The sequence below is a fragment of the Poromitra crassiceps genome (genome assembly GCF_964638095.1).
Source record: "Poromitra crassiceps genome assembly, chromosome: 22".
In the NCBI taxonomy this organism is placed as follows: Eukaryota; Metazoa; Chordata; class Actinopteri; order Beryciformes; family Melamphaidae; genus Poromitra; species Poromitra crassiceps.
Window position 1 is genome coordinate 20960364 of NC_139647.1, and position 19897 is coordinate 20980260.

The window sequence follows — 19897 nt, forward strand, 5'->3', positions numbered from 1 at the left end:
ATGTTTGATAGAGAGTACACCATATGATGCAGCATATTTGTGTGTATGTGTGTGCGTCTGCGCGCGCACATGTGTGTGTATGTGTGTGTGTGTGTGTGCATGTGCAGTGAATCAGTATATTAGTGGTTAGAGTTGTTCAGGGGGATGGTAACATAGGTGATTGGAAGAATGTTTGAATTGGAAGCAACACAGATAGTGTGAATAGGTGCTTACATACCCAGCCATAAATATTGTACATCTTAAAGGATGGCTTTACCGGCAGTGTTGGGCAAGTTACTTTCAAAATGTAATATACTACATATTACTAGTTGCTTTCATTTGAAAGTAATACGTTACTTTACAATGTTACTTTCTGTGTAGAGTAACTCATTACTTATTTCACTACTTTTGCATTACTTTTACCAAAACAACAGCAGCAGCAGAATGACATTGCCGCCCCAGAACCATCCCGAAAAATAATTTCAACCTCCTTGAAGTCAGTGTAAGCAATCCAAAATTCTAAATGTTATTCTTTTCCTTTGTTATTGTCATTTATAGTGGTTATTTGCATAAAAACACAGTTTAATTAGGAAATGATTGTATCTTTTTTAAATATGTGCTTTGATTTAATAAAATGTAACTCAATTTGTAACTTGAGTTACTTGACAAAGTAACTGGTATAATATTACTGAAATCCTATAAGTAATAAGTTATATTACTGAGTTACTGCTAAAAGTAATATATTACATGTAATATGTTACTTTTGTAATGAGTTACCCCCAACATTTTACCGGTAATCAACCCACTTTGTATCATATATAATCTCTGTAATATAAGCACATGGGCAGTGTTTACCTTCTCTCTCTGTGTTTTCCTCATGGAGATCTCCCATTTCCTCCTCTGCCAAAGCAACGGAGCTGCGGAGGTGCTGCTGGAGAGGCAGAATCTGCTCCGAGGGCGGCTGTTATTGTTTTATTTTGTATTTTTTAAGTATGCCACACATGGAGAATCACATGGAGAGCCTTAACGAGCCCTAATGACTTGCAGCTGGCGGGGGGGCGGAGTTTCTGCAGACAGGAGCAGGAGCAAATTCACCCTGAGGTAAACAGAGAGAGAAGGCAAAACACTGGCCATGTGCTTATTTTACATAGATTATATATATGATACAAAGTGGGTTGATTAGCGGTAAAGCCGTCCTTTAAACTATATCTTAAGAAGTTTTGAAGCATGTCCTAAGATGTCTAATACATATTCACAAAGACGTCTCAACACATGTAGGTGATGACTGGGTGTGTAATGAGTTGTTCAGTGACAGACTGGACAACCCCAAGCTGCTTTGTGGCTATAACTGGATACATAAATATAGGTAAAAAACAAAACAAAAAAACAGCTCTATTTTACATTTTATTGTGAAACATAAAGGAAGTATCCCCTCCCTCTGATCTCTTCTTAGCTCCAGTGGGAGGCGGGGTCCATGGAGGCCAAGGAGAACATGGGCGAGGCGAGGCCGGCGGGCGGCGCTCCGATGCCCCTCAGCGGGGCGTACCAGTCGTCGTGCTGCCGCTGGGGGCCCGGGGGCGGCTGGACGCCGGGGCAGGAGGGGCACTGGGAGCACCCCGCTGGGGGCAGCATGGGGGAGAGGCGGGGCATGTGTGCCAGGGCCTGGGGGTAGTACTGGCGAGCCATGCCGGGCGGCTGGACGCACACGCCACCCAGCAGCGGCCCGTGGTGGCCCGGTATCATACCCACTGCTGCGAGCACTTTCTGGGACGCGCGCTCCTGCTTCCGCTGCTTGGCTCTCCTGTTCTGGAACCAGACCTGCTGAGGCAAGGAGGTTTCAGAAGAGTCAGCTGGCCTGTGTTGAACCCAAACCACTTAAAACAAGGTTCTATCCACCTTATGTTCCAACACAGGGCTCAGCCAGTTACTTCCTATTGTGTTGACACTTCCTGTGACAGTACAGTTAGTGAGCAGGTAAAACAGACGGTGTTCTGAACAGGAAGTCATAACACAACTGGTCAAGTGGGCGGGGCTACATAAGGTGACATAAGGTGACACTTGACCGTGTTCTGGCTGACCAATGGTGTAACTTAATCAGTCAGTCAGTCAGTGTAAGTCTAATATTTAGAATAAAGAAAATACTATTCCAGGGTAGGAAATTTACTGTTGTTGTTTTTTAACAAGGGCGTTTTTTTGCTCTTGTGAAATATGTTTTGGGGGCATTTTGGATCATTTTCTGGGCAATTTTATAAAATGTTGGGAAATACCTTAGTTCTATGTTGCATGGGATGGGTGCACGCACGCACGCACGCGCGCACGCACACACACACACACACACACACATGCGCGATTGTACGTTGGTGCACTGGCTGCACGTGCAACCCCTAGTGGCCAGATGATTTTTTATTTTATGTTGATGAGGGCCGAAACAGCCTGGCACCAGGGTTGAACATGGTTGTGCACTCTAGGGAAGAGCAAAGCAAGGAAGTAACCATTCTACACTAAAACGGATATTAGTGTGACGGATATATATACCACTCTCATAACATGTATGTATCACTTGTCGAGTCATAGTCTATTTTTTTATTTGTCTTTATTGAATGTTCCAAAACTGCATGTTTAACTAAGAATAGGCTAATGATTATTTCCACTCACCACTTATTTAATGTGGTTACTTTACTTTGTGGTCAAAAGTTTGGAAGGAACAATGCATGCTGGGAGATATGCAAATGTGTTTGTCCAATGGGTCCAATAACATTGCTCTCTGTCAGAACTTGCTTGGATGTCCTGATGTTGGTTTAGTAGCAAAAGTAAACACAAGTTAATAGCAGCATTCACTATAGACTCTTTAGTCAATACTTTCCACAAAATCATGAACAATGAAGAAAACCAGAAGGAATAGGCTACAGTTCCACTTTTACCAAATAAACCAAAATTGATGTTCTGCGACAAGTTATATCATATCTACTAGCCTCTTCATTTTGCTCTCGGAGTGCACCAGATTAATGCATTTTACTTTAAAATATACATTTATTTGTCTAGGGGGAGCACATCCCCCCCTAGATACCCTCCAGTCGGAGTCCTATTACCTTCTTGGTGGTGCAACCCCTGTTTGGAAAGCCTAGAATCGCCTATGTAGACATACACACACACACGGTCAGATGGGCAGCCAATGGGATGGGCAGGTCTCAGACAGAATGGGCCCGGGTCAGGTCGGGCTTGTCTCTTTGTCCCCGATCTAAGCTCTAGTGTCGTGTCAGATTGAAGTTGATGTATCCAAACTCTAAATCACACCTCCAATTCCTCGAGTAAAAAAAATATTGCTTTTGACAAGTGCAACGAGTGATGATCCCACCTGTATGCGGGCCTCGTTGAGCTTGGTGACCCGGGCCAGCTCCTCTCGGTAGTAGATGTCCGGGTAGTGGTTCTGTCCGAAGGCCGCCTCCAGCTGCTCCAGCTGCTTGTGGCTGAAGGTGGTGCGGTGGCGCCTACGGGCCGGCGAGGGGTACGCCCCCCTGCTGTGCCGGGCCAGGCCCGCCGACACGGGGTCCTCGCACAACACTGACCCTTTCCTCACCGACGACTCTCCGATATCTGTTCCCAGAATCAGGGCGAAAGTGGGGTTTTTTGAATGGAAAAGCCTTCAGCTGCTGTTTCTCAGCTTCAGGCCTGGTTGGCATCATACAAAAAGTGGCCTAAATGTTTTGTAAGAGCGCATCTCGCTGATGGCTCTCGAACGCTCTCGAAAAAAAAGGGGATTACCCCCGACTTTAGGGTTCCCACTGCCACCCGGGCAACCTGAGAGCCAGGGGGCTTTAGCTGCCAAAGAGCATCTCGTGAGAAAAAGATACCAGAGACTGCAGGGGGATTTGAACCAAGATTATTACAACAATAGTGAACAAAGTGACTAATTTGTAAGATTGCTGGAGTGAGCTGGGATTGACCAATCACATTATGGCGGTTGGAGAAAAGACCGAAGGAGCCGGTTTGATGAATGGTAATAACATTCTGCTTTTGTTTACACACAGTTTATTTTTCCTCTCTCTGTTAATTTTCCACACCCAAAGCTGGAAATCTGATTCAAAAAGGTTTAATTAATCAAACTGATTTAAGGATTAAGAAGGTCATTTACTGGCTTTTAGGATTAAGGTGAGGATAGTGCACCAAACTGCAAAGCCTTATTTACTGTGATCAAATATGATTGATTCAATTCAACTAGAACCTGTATTCGCTAAACTTAGCAACACCGTCTGCTGGAGGCTGATACTGATGTTTCTGTATTAAAGCCAAGGAATATTTGGTGACAATATGTAATATCATGACAGAAAAATATGAGGGTGGAAAAGCCTCTGTAACAGCATTTAGACATCATGGGACACTAAGACTCACTTTAAGTTAACTTGAAGAATGATAAGAAACATTAGTGAACACTTCAATTAATAAATAAAATAAGCCAAGAAAATAATTTGCAAAAACTTAATTGCAGGTTTCTGTGTTGCAGAGAGCCACCTCCATCATATTGAACACTCACTGGCTGATATCTGATTTTTATTCAAAGGACATTATATCGGTCTAACATTTGCTGTTCATTACCACCTTGATATACTGTAAAACACTGTGGACTCACCTGCGCTGGAGCTGACAGTAGCCATGTCAGAGTAGATCTCAGCACAGTCCTGGTCCTGATGGCTTCTCGCTGCAGCCCCACCTGCCTTCACCTGGGCCATCGCTGCAGGTCTGCTCTCACTCACTCCCCGAGACCCTCTGGACCACCATCCACCCAGACTGACACAGCTCACCATGACATCACATGCCCCATGCATGTCCCACCCATTCACTCTACCTTTACCTGTGTGTGTGTGTGTGTGTGTGTGTGTGTGTGTGTGTGTGTGTGTGTGTGTGTGTGCGTGCGTGCGTGTGTGTGTGTGTGCGTGCGTGCTTGCGTGTGTGTGTGTGTGCGTGCGTGCGTGTGTGCGTGCGTGCGAGTGTGTGTGTGCGTGTGCGAGTGAGTGTGTGTGTGTGTGTGTGTATGTGTGCGTGTGCGTGTGCTTGTGCGTTAGTAGGTTTAAAAAAAAGTTTTTAAAACATTACCAGCATCCATTGGGTAAATTCAAGTTATTACAAGTTTTTGCTGTCTTGTCGTTACATGACATTAAATAAAAAGTCCACCTTAAGATAGCCTACTACTCATCATCCTGTGATGTTCAATGCATTCCAGGAGTCATTTTTCCATGATGAACTGTAATCAACTTGTCGGTGTTCCTACTTGATTTGCATTGTCCATTTCTACCTGATTAAATTATTTCCTACATTTCCCACAATGCCTTTTGACAACTCCCAAAGAAGTAGCATGAACTTGTTGATTTCAAGTTATGGGCGTATGTGGGCATATAAGTATTTAGCTAGTTTGTGGCTACGGTGTCTGTCTGTCTGTCTATGCACTCCTTACTCAAAACACATGCCATGGCTGCATTGCATTCTGGTCTACTGAGTTTTCTGTGTCAGTGGAGAAAGTGTCTCTCTCCTCTTCTACAATGCTCCCTCCCTCAGCTCCCTGTATAAGATTGTTGGTGCAAAATGACGGCTCTAGAAAGAAGCCCAGGCTTTGACTCTGAGGGACACCAAAACCTGACATTAACATCTTCTGCTATCCAACTCCATTGTAGAGTGAAGATACTATAACATCATATCTCGGTGTAGTTTGTGTGTCTCTCTGGAGAGGTGCAATGGAGCATGTGACCACCAGGTGGCCCTAGAACGTCAGGCTGTGTGACAGACAGACAGAGAGAGAGAGACTGAGCAGAGAGAGAGAGAGAGAGAGAGAGAGAGAGAGAGAGAGAGCAGCCAAGCTCTTGCACATGCAAAGCCCAGAGTCCTCATACGCCCTACTGGGGAGGGGGAGTGTGGAAGCCGTCCAGCTGACAATGACCCAGTCTCCTAAAAGCAGTTCCTCTCAGGTCAATCCCTGCGTTAGATTAGATGAGATGAGATGATTAGATTAGACGTTCTTTATTGTCCAGAAGGGGAAATTCATTTTGTTCAGGTCAGTATCATCACAGCCTCCTAACAGACGAGACAGTTGCTATAAAATAAGTAAATAACGTCACAGTCAAAATTATAGAGACCATCTTGGGATGGGATCACACCAGCCGCAACAAACAAATGTTTGTTGCACACACACACACACACACACACACACACACACACACACACACACACACACTCCACATTAAAAGACAGACGTTATGATTCTGAAAGATATACTGATTCTGGTGTGTGTGTGCGTGGGGGGGGGGGGGGGGGGAGGCACGTCTGCATGGGGGGTAGTAGCACAAGAGGGCCAGTTCATGCAGGCAGAGGGGCAAGCTGGACTGACACGGCACCCTCAGATTGAACTGAGCTGAACTCTTGCATTCTCATGATGCTAAACTCTGTGCAGGACCAGTGGAGAAGAACGGTCCTCTCTCAGACCACTGGACACTGGGCCCAGACCCAGTGAGACCCAGTCAGCAGACGGCAGGACAGCGTGGAAGACAGTTCAGACACTTGGAGAGCAGCAACATAACTCATCACGGGCTATATCTGTGGAACAATGTGATTTTGTTGTGTGTGTGTGTGTGTGTGTGTGTGTGTGTGTGTGTGTGTGTGTGTGTGTGTGTGTGTATGTGTGTATGTGTTTGTGTGGATAGCAACAGTAATGAGTACTTGGAAACCTATGCACGCAGTGTGCACATGAAAGTACACACATATGCACGCACACACGCACACTCACACAGACACGCACGTGGCACGCACGCACGCACACACACGCACACACACACACACCAGAATGAGTCACTATCTTGATACACTGACTCACAAACTCTTAGAATGGTGTGTGTGTGTGTGTCTGTGTGTGTGTGTGTGTGTCTATGTGTGTGTCAGTGTGTGTGTGTGTGTGTGTGTGAGAGTTGTGTTTCCAAGTATCCATTACTAGTACTAGTCACTCAAATCACACACACACACACACACACACACAGGCACGTTATTGAAAATAAGAATTTGTTCTTAATTAACTTGCCTGTTTAAATAAAGGTTGATGATGGCACGCACGCACGACATTACATTAGTTATTACATTATTATCAAAGGGAGATCATATAGAATAGCCTAAATGTGTGTGATTTGGTTAGAGATAGTTCAGAGATACAGTAGTTTTGTGGAATTCTACTGTTTTCCCCATTTTTTCAGAGTCTAAATTAATAAGTGTCTTCAGACAGACCCCTTCTGATGTATTTGGTGTAGTCTGCAAACAGCAGAGTGTCTATGGGATCAAATAACATCATGAGTGAGGGGGGGGGGCGTATTTCTCCAAGATTTGTCTGGAGGGGGAGGCCCACAGTCTCAGACTTTGAAAACCCCTGGCTTATATATAGATCATTAAATAACTGCAATATCTGACTTATAGGATCTGGTTTACAATCCAGCGTAGTTTACATGCATATTTACAGTATAGATATATCACCTATTTTCTCTTATATATGTATTTATAACAGACTTTACGTTACAATTATTATTATAAATGGCAGTTAATTTGTTTTAAATTGAAACATTTAATCTTTAAATGTACCTCTGGCAACTCTCTGTCCTTGTTTGTTTTAGCCTGTGCATCCCTTTCTCTGTGCGAGTACATTGAGAGCAACTTCAGCTGGAGTCAGATTCCTCGTACGTCTACATACTTGGCCAATTAAAGCTGACTAGAAAAATTAGCTCGCTTCGCAACGCTGATTTCTCGGTGTGGAAAGTGTTCCAGGAAAAGCAACTTAGGATCAATGTTCGCATGATGGGGAGGTTCTCGTCAAATCGACAAATTGCCCGTGGAGATTGAGTTGACTTGTTGCCGATTCCTGGAGAAAGACGCCTTGTTCTTCTGACTGCTCTTCTTCTGACCTGACTCGTCTCATCTGAGTCCTCTGTGACACGTGGTCTGTGAGGGCCAAGTCCTGCGTGTCCCGGGACAGCCTCAGTCCTCTCTCCTGCACTCTGTGTGTGTCAGTCTGCCAAGGCCTCTCTACACATCCCATATTCAACTCACATGTTTCCTGTCCCAAACGTCGCCACAGCCAGAACACCCTCTCCACCCTCCCACCCCCCCACCGCCGCCCCAGCAAAGCACACTGTGAATTTACTGTCTGTATCGACGCTTTTGTCTAGTCTCTCCCTCCGCTTACACAAAAAAGTCTCCAAGTCAATTAGCCTCAAATTCAGCCGGGAAAACATGTTTTCCCTTGAAGTGGTAAAAATGCTGTCAACGGGGTGAGAGATCATTTCATTTAGTGGATCATTTCGTTTGTTTAGGTTTAGAACACTTGTTTCGGAAAGGGTCGGCATCTTGACACGGAGCAGAGTGAGGCGCGACAATCGCGTTAAGAAAATGACTGTTAATTGGAAAACAAAAAATTAAAACTGGTTGATTTGCGTTGGGAACAAGTTAAGTTCTCTCAGCACTGCCAGGTTATCCCAGCATGGGATTTGACGAGGGGGTGTCAGGACACTTAGCCAATTGTCAACCAGCATTGTGTTATTACAATGTGGGCAGTACCGCCCCCATCTGGCAGAGTCAGGTTAGTAGCCTAATGCATATTATGCAAATGAACAATGTGTAACTTCTGCACCCAGAGAGCTCCCCATTCATTGGCTGGCAAAACTCGTTGGAGTTCGGCCTGAGACTACAAACGACTTGTTTTTGAAGAGAGAGAAAAACAAAACGCATGGGATTAGCATAAAGTGGGCGTGTCTGTAAAGGGGAGACTCGTGGGTACCCATAGAGCCCATTCCCATTCAGATATGTTGAGGTGAAAGGTCAAGGGACCCCTTTGAAAATGGCCATGCCAGTTTTACCCTCGCCAAAATTTTGCCTAACTGCCTTCCCCTCTTCCCGACAAGCAGCATGTCATGGTGGGTACCAATGAATGCCTTATGGTCTTCTAGTTTCATATGGTACCAGTACCTTCATGCTAGCGTTAAAAATGAGTCTGCTAATGTCACCCAGGGGCGGATCTACCAGGGTGGCATGGGGTGGCAGCTGCCCCCCCTAAAAATGGCCTTGCCACCCCAGAAAAGTTGAAGATAACATAACATAACATAACAAGACCTAAGGCATCCATTGGTAACATGCTATACAATGTATCAGTACTCAGCCTACAAAGAAGAAATGTCAATGTTCACAGTCACACTACAGGTGTCAGGCCAGCCTGGAACATTGTAACATATTTCAGAATGTGGTTTCTTCCTGAGAAAAGACTACTTAAGCCCAATTTATGCTTCGTCTGCCGACACTTTTGAAATGGTCGCAGACAGAAATGAGGACTTGAGTCGACACTTTCAAGTGTCTGCGAGCAGTGTCTGCTACCTGGTGAAATGTCTAGTGTCGCTGACTACGTCACATAATGTCGCGCAAGTCTGATTGGCTATATAGACGGGCACGCGCGACTTCCTTGTTTTAGTTTTCGCTGAAATGAAATTAATGAGCGTGTCCCCGGTATTTTTATCAGCCTGTCCTTGATGTATGACTTCGTGAAAATCACAAAGAACACCGTGACCAACTTCCCAGAGAGAGAGGAAGTGATTGTGTGGTTGTGTGTCGTTATATGCGGCGACGTGGGTTCACTGACAGCATTCCCTCTCTTGCCTGTCTGCACTGCACTAGTTCTCTGCCTCCCTCTGTCTCTAGCGTCACGTGACCGTTGCGCCGTGGAGAGAAGCATAAATGCAGCAACATGAGCGACACTTTATTTTTCGTCTGCGACCATGTGCTGAGCGACACTTTATAATAAGTATAAATTAAGCTTAACTCTCAGTCTTCCCAGAGATAAGCACGAAAAACCTTCTGGATGTTCCCCAATGCATCAAAAAATGTTCCTCACGTATCTATCATTGTAACATGCTCGAATAAGAACTCCACATTTCTATTGGTTTTATTTTATGACAAACTAAATGTTATCTGACCTCGCATGTGTAACTCCGTACTACCAACCCCTAATACCACCTTTAGATATTTCTATTCAATGCTTTACTAGTGTCACAATAATGTCATGTTTTCGAGTTCAAATTTGGGGCTTTTTCAAGCAAGCATTGATATGTGATTGCTTACGATTAAACCAGCAAATATCGGATATATTTCTGCCACCCCTTAAAATCTCCATGCCACCCCATGAATATTTCTCTAGATCTGCCCCTGATGTCACCCAGTGTGGAGTAGAAGAGGTGTGAAACTGGGGGTCAGAAAACACAACCCTTCTAGCTCCCCTCCACGGCGCCGGCTCTGTAGATCGGTCGTAAAGATGCAGACATCCTCAGCGAGTGTGGCCTTCAAACCATTCATTTCCAAGAGCTGAGCACGTGTCGTCGTCAACAGATGCGAACGGAGGAAATCGAGCAGAAAGGTGTGTGGAGAGACCACTGATCGTGCAATATTGTGTAGACCAACTGCACAGCGCTGGAGGACTAGTGTGGAGCATTCGAGTAGTTCAGCAGCCAAGTAAGTCTGTGCACACTTTGAGGCTGAAGCCACCGCAGCGCTTCGGTTTCTCTGCAAAACTTTTGTCTGTTTGTTTCTGCAAGTCTTCCTTGTCAGTGCATACATACATTGTTCCTATAAGCTAGCATGTGTGCGCGTGTGACATAGCATAAATCAATGTTTCATAAAGACTAAATTTAGCCCTGGCTGTCTCTATTTCTGTAAGTTTATCTTTCCATCGTTCTATTTTTAGACCGTATTGAGGGCCAGAGGACTGGGCATGTCTGTACTGCTGTGCATGCTGTGCAAGGCCGGATTAACCATAGGGCAACCGGGGCCCTCCAAAAAAAAAAAAAAATTTTTTTGGTCGGGCTCATGTTGGGCTCCACAGAACTATGACACAAATCTAAGACCAATCAGGACAAAATAAAATGTGTTTCCAAGAAGATTAAGTCTGATGATTTAGTCTCATTGGATGCCTGTAGGCAAGTGGTGACCAGGGGCGCGGGAAGTGGGGGTGCTTGTGGTGCTGCGGCACCCTCTGCTGTTTTGTATTGGAAATGTAATGTCAATTATTTTTTCATCATTGTAAAGCCACAGCACAGTGAAGAGGATATTAATGTGAAGATTAGCCTCTTCCTTTTGCTCTCAGAGTGCATCAGATTCATGCATTTTACTTTAAAATGTACAAAATTTCTTTGTCCCCCTACAAACCCCCCAGTCAGACTAATATTTTTATCCTGCTGGTGCTACCTGTTTGCAAAGCCTAGAATCGCCTATGAGTGAGTGAGAAACTGAATCTCAGAAACTGAATAATGACATAACAGTATAATACTAATGTTAATTTAAAATGAGATATTCCTCTAAATATGGCGAAAAAACATCCAAACATCCGGACGGTGGGTAGGGGGGCCCCTGGGAGCTTCAGTGCCCAGGGGCCCATGGGGGTGTTAATCTGGCTCTGATGCTGTGTGTGAACAGTAAAGAGGATATATGATGCAGGGATATGTCTGCAGAGGGGGGGGGGGGATCCACGTTCGATCCCCACAACAGTCAAATGCGTCCTGCCAAAGTGCCATTGAGCAAAGATGCTGAGTCACAATCTGCTGCACACACCGCACGTCGCTCTGGGATAAGTGTCAGCTAAATACGTACAAGAAATGTAGATATTCAAGAACGTCCCCTCCGTTCCGCATGTCTCTCTTTCACATGCGCACATGCTTCAGCACAAATACCATAAGCACACACACACACGCTAACACCACGACGACCCCGACTCTGCGACAATACGCTCGTAACGCAAAGAACATGCAAGTCATACTACACTGGGTGCTCCCTTTCAAACATGACACACACACGCACGCGCACACACGCACACACACACACACACACACACACACACACACACACACACACAGACGTATGCCCCCGTGCAGTGCACTCTCAGGCCTCTGGGTGGTTGTGGCCTTGTCCAGTATGGACACACATAGAAGAAATTCTTCCCTCCCAATTTCCCGGGACTGAACTGGGAGTGACCTAGCTGGCAGACACACAGCCCCGATGGAAGGAATGTAACCCAACTCCCCCTCCTCACCCTCACCCTCACCAACCTCCCCATCCAGCAGCCTACTGGACTGAGAGAGAGAGAGAGAGAGAGAGGGAGAGAGAGACATCGGGTGAGACGGGTGTCTTTCATCTCTCACCAATTCACGAGCCTCCCGGCTAACACTGTGGTGAATATGAATCATTGAGGAGATCTGGCACGTATTCATTGTTTTATAAAGGTTCATCCCTGTTTGAGAAGAAGCTTTTGCGAGCCTCCCTCCCTGCAGCATCTTTGGCAGGCAGACCTCTCTGTCCTGTCTCATACTGGTCTTCTGTTTCTTTTCTTTCCGCATCGACTCAGAGAGTCGGTCCAGTAGTAGAGGCTGCAACTAACGATTATTTTTATTCATGATCGATTAATGTGTGGATTATTTTCTCGATTAATCGATTTAGTTGTTTGGTCTATAAAATATCAGAAAAATGGTGGAAAAAATGTCGATCGGTGGTTCCCAAAGCCCAAGATGATGCTCTCAAATGTCTTGTTTTGTCCACAACTCAAAGATAATATCAGTTTACTGTCATACAGGAGTAGAGAAAGCAGAAAATATTCACATTGAAGAAGCTGGAATCAGATAATTTTGACCTTTTTTCTTAAAAAGATTACTCAAAAAAATGAATCGATTATCAAAAAAGTTGTTGATTCTTTTTCTGTCGATCGACTAATCGATTAATCATTGCAGCTCTACGGTCCAGTCAAGAGCAGAAACAGCAATAATAGCAACAGCAATAGAGACGACAACAACAACAACAACAACAACAACAGCAGCAGCAACAAGCAGCAAAAACAAGAAAGCAACAAATGCTCCTCCTCCTACTATTGTTACTCCCAGACTAACCTGGTCAAAACCATCCTGATCATGTGACCTCGCATTCTGTCTCGTTCCACGGATCAGTCTGGACTTCTAGCCGCCCAAATCGATTTCAGGGCCGTACTCGCCTTGACAGACAAACTCCTTCAGCCAATCAGCGTTCCCAAATCGAGTCGGAAAAGCAACAGAAACGTCTTTTCCACCAAGAAACTCGGCTAGCGCAATACTCTTGTTCTTGTTGACGGCACGGTGGCTCAGTGGTTAGAAGGTCCCGGGTGAACCAGACTCTCAAACTATTATTTTTAATATTTCTGAGAACTTAAATAATCTCTCATTAGCTCACAGACGATTTGTTAACTATTGCCTCATGTCTGCAAAGAAATGTTGACTGATGTTATGGAAGGGTAAGGACAGTCCTAACGTGAACATGTGGCCTGCTGATCTTGTCAGTAGCCTTGAAGTGGAGAGGATTAGATATATCAGAAAGGATCAAGTAGATCTATTTGACGCCATCTGGCAACCTCTCATTCTGCACCTGGAAAAAAAACACAAAATAATGTTGAACACTACTAAGTTTCTCTGTCATATTGTTGGATCCACATTTTTTGGGTTGGGTGGGGTGAGGGCTGGGGGCTTTATGTAACAATATTTTCTTTATTCTTATTTTCTCTGTTATTATTACTGTTATTACCGGTACTAGTATTGTTGTATCGATCAATCCATATATCGTACACTGACGTTTTTTGTGTGTTTTTCAGTTGTCGTTATTGTTGTTTTGTTTTTGTCCCCCTATCCGTCACATGGTGTTGATGTTTGTCTTTTGTTCGTTATAGAAAAGAGATGGTGTCTGACGTAATACTGTAACTGTATTTGTAATAATACTATAATGTACAGATATTCGCCATTCTCATTAAAAAATGTTCAAACAAAAAAGAAGGTCCCGGGTTCGAACCCCGGTCCGTCCCAGGTCCTTTCTGTGTGGAGTTTGCATGTTCTCCACGTGTTTGTGTGGGTTTTCTCCGGGTGCTCCGGTTTCCTCCCACCACCTAAAGACATGTATGTTAGGGTTAATACTCCTGTCAGTGCTCCTGACCAAGGCAATGACAAAAAGAACTGGAGTTGGTCCCCGGGCGCTGCACTGCGGCTGCCCACTGCGGCTGCCCACTGCTCCTAGTTCTAGGAAGGTTCCTAGTAGAGGATGGGTCAAATGCAGAGAATGAATTTCCCCATAGGGATAAATAAAGGATAACTTAACTTGTTTACGTCTTGTTATTGAGTCTACATGTATTTCTGCAATAACTGCAGTTATGACTGTTCTACTAATGCGTTATCGTTATCGCTCGATGCTTCAGGAGACACCATTATTACCGTTTTGTCCTGATTGGCCCGGGTTACCTCATCACAGTCCCTGATTGGCCCGGGTTACGTCATCACAGTCCCTGATTGGGCCCGGTTACATTGTAATTTCAGGAAATCGATGTGGGCAGCTGGAAATCCAAACTGATCCACAGAGCCAAACAGAATGTGAGGTCCAGGTCCACAATGGGACTGATGTGGGCACTGGGCATGAAGTATGAATGAATGAATATAATGTTATGGTTTAAAAAAAAGAATCCTCCTTTTGATAGCCAGGCTCACATTGAGGCCTACATTCCATTTGATTCAGAGCGAGTTACACTTGGACGGAACACTTTGGTCGTTGAGGCGCAGTATGGCTGCGGTACTGCGGTCGGTGATGTTGGATCGAAGCTGAAGACTTTTGCGTTACGGGTTTTCTCTCTGACCACCGGGCCGGGCCGGGCCGGGCCGGTTCTGCCAGGCTGAAGTAGAAAACCATGATCGTGACTCAGCGGGAGCAGCAGCAGCAGCAGCAGGGCTCTTGCCCTCTCGGTGCCCGGGGGTCTGCGGCAGGACGCAATGTTCTCTGCTGTCATTTCAACTGAGCGAGGCCGTCACTTTATCCAGCGCCATGGGAAATCTCATCTTTCCTCCAGCGACAGATATATAAGCCAAGAATGCAGAGTTTTTCATTGCACAGATTAGCCTGATCCCGCACGCTGTGAAAACGCTCGCCGCGGCAAGTCGCTCCTGGTGTTCGTTTCGAGTCGAGTGTAAAATCTGCCAATTGAACTCGTCTCCAGCGCCGTTTCAAATCCAGAAAGTGACACAATTCGAAACGATGCCGCCAGTAACAGGATTTGCCTTTCTAAATATGATACCACTCGATTTCATACAATTCTTGAAACAAGTTGGCAGCGAGTGAAATCATCTCACACCACTAGCAGATTTTTTTTTTTTTTTTTTTTTTTTTTACAGTGTAGCTTCAGACCAGATAATGCAGAATAAAAAATAAAAAATAAAACTTTTTCTGTCACCCTTCCATGTAAATGTCAGTTCCATTGTGGAGGGAGATAGACAGAGTGGGTTGCGTGTGGCGGCCTGCCCTGCATGGGGTTTTCGAGGTTCAGCTGTTTGGCAGGATGGGCCCGGGCTCGTGGGGGCGGGGTGGCGGGGGGGGGGGGGGTGCTGGTGGATTTGCAGAGCTGTTGTCTGGATGCCTCCCCCGGTCCAGACTCCCCCGGCGGTGTCCTCTTCCACCAGCCAATCCACCTCCCCCACACCCCTCGATGGCCTTTATTGGCTCCCCAGGCCTCCTGTGGTCCCCCAGGCCACTCTCCAGCCCAGCCATGATACCCCCTCGCCCCCCCTCCTCCACCACCAAAAGGCCCTGATCAGCCGCCGCAGGGGGGGAGACAGACTAGGGACGGACTAGACAGTGGCATGGTGTAAGTATCTGTTTCTCTCTGTTGCTCTCTTCCCACTCCTTGTATGTATTTTTCCATTACTGTAGGCCTATATAAGCTGGTTTCTTTAACTTCACCCATCATTTAGGGTTGTGCGTCCGACCTCAACCGGGGTGTCAGTTCACTAAACCCTAAATTATGGCAGAGTCCCCCGCGTCGAGTCTGTCGACACAAAACACAAACCCTGCCGATATCGACTCTATTTCTGGGGGGCTGAAAGCAGATCAATGACTGATGATTGACAAGATGTTAGAGGCTACCGACATGTTTAGTCACTGTGATTTAGATGTCACCAAACGGAATGCTCCTCTGATGTGATTTTTTCATCATCTTTACTCTCCATTATAAAGATTAAAACAACAATACAAGATCAAATTTGCACTGACTTGGGCTAAGAAGGCACCTTGCCATAGCCAACTGACGGGTATGGCCTTTTTCACCTCAGCCAACGGAGTTGGCCGGGAGGTCATGTGTTCGTTGGTCTGTATCTTTGTCTGCAAAAGTTGCGAACGGATTTGCATGAAACTTCGTACAAAAGTAGGTCATGGGCCGAGGAAGAACTGATTACCGTAACTTTCTACGCCCACTGGCCAAGAGGGGGCATGGCAAATGTGGTAGAGAGGTATGCACCCTACCAATAGTTATAATAATAACAGTATATTACTGCTGATAGTAATAATGAAAATAACTATTATTATTATTATTATTAATCGCTGTTATTGTTGTCATTGTCGTCATTTTGATTGTCGTTTTTCTTGTTGTCTTGGTGGGAACAGGAAATGTCAGGTTCACGCAAGGTTTTGGACAGAATCCTCTCGCATCTCGGAGGTGGAACGTCGCGTCGACTTCACGATGGTAACCATGGCGACAGCAGGCATCTGGGTCATTCACTGGTCCAGGGACGCACATGCGACACACATGTACACACATGCACGCCTCCTAATATAGCACACATGTACAGTAGGCTATATATTCTCCCTCATAAACCCACATGTGCACTCCGTCTCGACTCCGTGACCTCTAGACCCGTATAGGATTTCTACTACTGTTACATTGCTATATTGTAGTCTGCAGGCTATTCTTATTAGCACGGACGCGGGTAACAGAGAAACCACGGTGAGGAGAGTTGGAATGTTTTGAGGGATTAGGGGGGCAGATGCACGCTGCGTACGGCATTCAATCATCAAGTAAATATGAAATGGGACCAAGACAGAAATATTCTTACCGTCGCCTCTCGCGTCGAGGCTAACCGCGTCTTATTAGGCTTCCTTTTATTTTGGACAAAAAAAAAAACAGGACTTTTTCATGTTCTCTGCATCTCTGGGCCGCAGCTTCGGGGTCTGTTGTACATCTGTGAACCAGTGATGTCACTGGTTCACACAGTGATGTCACTGGTTCACAGAAGAGCAACATGTCTTGCATGGCTGCTATTCGAACTGCAGATTGTACTTACTCAGTTTTGTATGCCTGCATCCACGCCGGACAGTTGGATCAGGAGCCAGACGATGCGGCAAAAGTCCGTTGGGGGCGGAGTTTCTGCCAGCAAATGAACGGGGAGCTCTTGGTGCAGGCAACATGGAGGGAAAGTAAACATTCATACGTTCATTTGCATGTTACTGAGTGCCGACATTGTAATGAACTATATAGCTAATTAGAGCGCCCTCTTGGGGTGACTCCCTTACCCAATTTTGAACCATATAGCCCATTTCACATCCTCAGCCATTTTGTGTCTAAAAGGCAGGAAGTAAAACAAGGAAGCTCCAGTTTGCTGTTCCTCCGCCGCGGGGAAATATACAATTGATATCAGTGCAGGCTGGGGATTTGATTTAAATGCATGAAATCAGCTCTGTGGTTAACACAAGTTTATGGGAGCGCTAATTTGTGTTCAGCAGGATAATTGTCACAACGTGATTTTCAGAAAACGCTTCAAAAGTCATAAAAGTGACTCACGTTTGTGGAGATATCCTGCTGCTGAACACACATTACCACTTCCCATAAACCACAGTTAACCACAGACCTTATTTTATGCATTTAAGATAAATCCCCATCGTAAAAACCCCACTTCACTTTCCCCCTGAGGATCCAACATGGCCGCAACTTCCGCCTTCCGCCTACAAAAAGACGTCATCCCTGCGGTACGCCGTATAAGTCTCTCTTCCTGCTACCTGACACATTCATTTAATCAACTTCTCCAACTCAACAAACATGTTTACGTATTAATAACTGTGTGTGTGTGTGTGTGTGTGTGTGTGTGTGTACATGTGTGTGTGTGTGTGTGTGTGTGTGTGCGCGCGTGCGTACATGTGTGTGTGTGTGTGTGTGTGTGCTTGCGCGCATGCGTGTGTGTGTGTGTGTGTGTGTGTGTGTGTGTGTGTACGTGTGTGTGTGTGTGTGTGGGCCCGCGTGCGTACGTACATGTGTGTGTGTGTGTGTGTGTGCGCGTGCATGCGTGTGTGTGTGTGTGTGTGTGTGTGTGTGTGTGTGCGTGCGTGCTTGCAGTATATATATGTGTCCATCTGGAGCCGTGCCTCGCCTCTCCCGGGCCTCATCTCTGGCGCTCAATTAATGAGCGCGCAAACTTCCCAGAGTTCCCGGAGGTTTCCCATCGTGCCAGCAGCGGCCACGCCCGAACAGCTGGAACCAGGACAGGAGCGCCGCACAGCTGGGAGGGAGGGAGAGAGAGCAGAGTGTCAACAGCGCTTAACATTACCAACACACTACCAGCAGAGAGAGAGGGGGAGAGAGAGAGAGAGGGAGAGAGAGAGAGAGAGAGAGAGAGAATGCTAAAAAACACATGCACGATCAATGGCCAAAATGTGCACTTTTAACAGCAGATTTGAGGGCATGTTACGAGTCTTTCGGAATGGTTACGGCATAAAACGCCTCGCTGTATGTGTGTGTGTGCGTGAGTGTGTGTGTGTGTGTGTGTGTGAGTGTGTGTGTGTGTGAGTGTGTGTGTGCGTGAGTGTGCGTGTGTGTGTGTGTGTGTGCATGTGTGTGTGTGCGTGAGTGTGCGTGAGTGTGTGTGTGTGTGCATGTGTGTGTGCGTGTGTGTGTGTGTGTGTGTGTGTGTGCATGTGTGTGTGTGCGTGTGAACGTGAACAATGCGGGCATTTATAGAACGAATGCCACAGCCTGCAACAAGGGCCCTTAACATATTAGCCATGTGACACGCTTGTGCTCAGAAAATGTCTCGTACGACGACAGTTTGCTATAACGTTGCATTTTTCCCCACCAACAACAGCACAGCAATATTGTCCTATGTGCGCGACAGTAGTGATTTATAATAATTACGGATTGTACAGAGTTTAATTTCCGCCATGATTTGGTTTTCCAGCACGATTTCTTTTCCCTCTTCGAGGTGTAAAATTCCTATCTTCCTCCTTTTTCCCCCTAATATTATATTTTTTTTATCCCCCATTCAGTGCCGATTCTGACGACCTCACCCGGGTGGTGGGCACTCGAGGACATGCGGACGGGCACGCACTCCTTCAGCGCTCACAGCGTCCCAGGTGGGAATCGAACCCAGGACCTTCTAGCTGTGAGGGGGGGACAGCGCTACCACTGCGCCACCGACGTGCCCCCTCCTATCTTCCTCCTGACTTTGAAATAGAGGGAATCAATAGGTTTTCAATACATTTCCAGTGCAAACGTCAAGTTTGCTGAATCGCTACAAACAAAGCCTTGGCCTTATAAAGACTGTATCAAGGGATAAAATCGAGTGTCCAATGTACACTGTGCGCATGTGCGCGAGACCACGCTCCCTCTCCTGAGGGTGAGCCGCGCCGCTCGTTATGAGGCCCGTTGCGCCCACCCCCCCACCGAGGCTGTGATGTCATCACCACCGAGGCTGTGATGTCATCACCACCGAGGCTGTGATGTCATCACCACCGAGGCTGTGATGTCATCACCACCGAGGCTGTGATGTCACCACCCCCCGAACACACGACAGGCCAGGTTGGGGGGGGGGGGGGGGGGGGTGGAGCCTTAAAAAAAGAACTGAGAAACACAGTCCAGCGGAATAATTATATGAGCGAGAGAGAGAGTGAATCAGGAAATAGCTTTTGGTTTGGGAAAGTCAGAGTTTTGAGGGAGCGCTGCCCATGTGCTAAATGAAAACAGGATTTGCAGGCGGAAAAAAGAAAAAAGAATGGAGAGAGTGAGAGAGAGAAAAGAGAGTGAGTGAAAGAGAAGATGAAGAAG

General features: G+C 46.0%; 1 protein-coding gene across 1 annotated transcript; it reads right to left on the reverse strand.

Moving 5' to 3' along the window:
* Positions 1-1428: 1428 nt before the first annotated feature.
* prop1 (PROP paired-like homeobox 1) lies at positions 1429-4706 on the reverse strand (the record flags this gene model as incomplete). Its single annotated transcript, XM_083658755.1, has 3 exons — positions 1429-1797; positions 3335-3573; positions 4607-4706. 3 exons carry the CDS (start codon positions 4704-4706, stop codon positions 1429-1431), a joined length of 708 nt encoding a protein of 235 aa, XP_083514881.1.
* Between the last annotated feature and the right edge of the window lie 15191 nt (positions 4707-19897).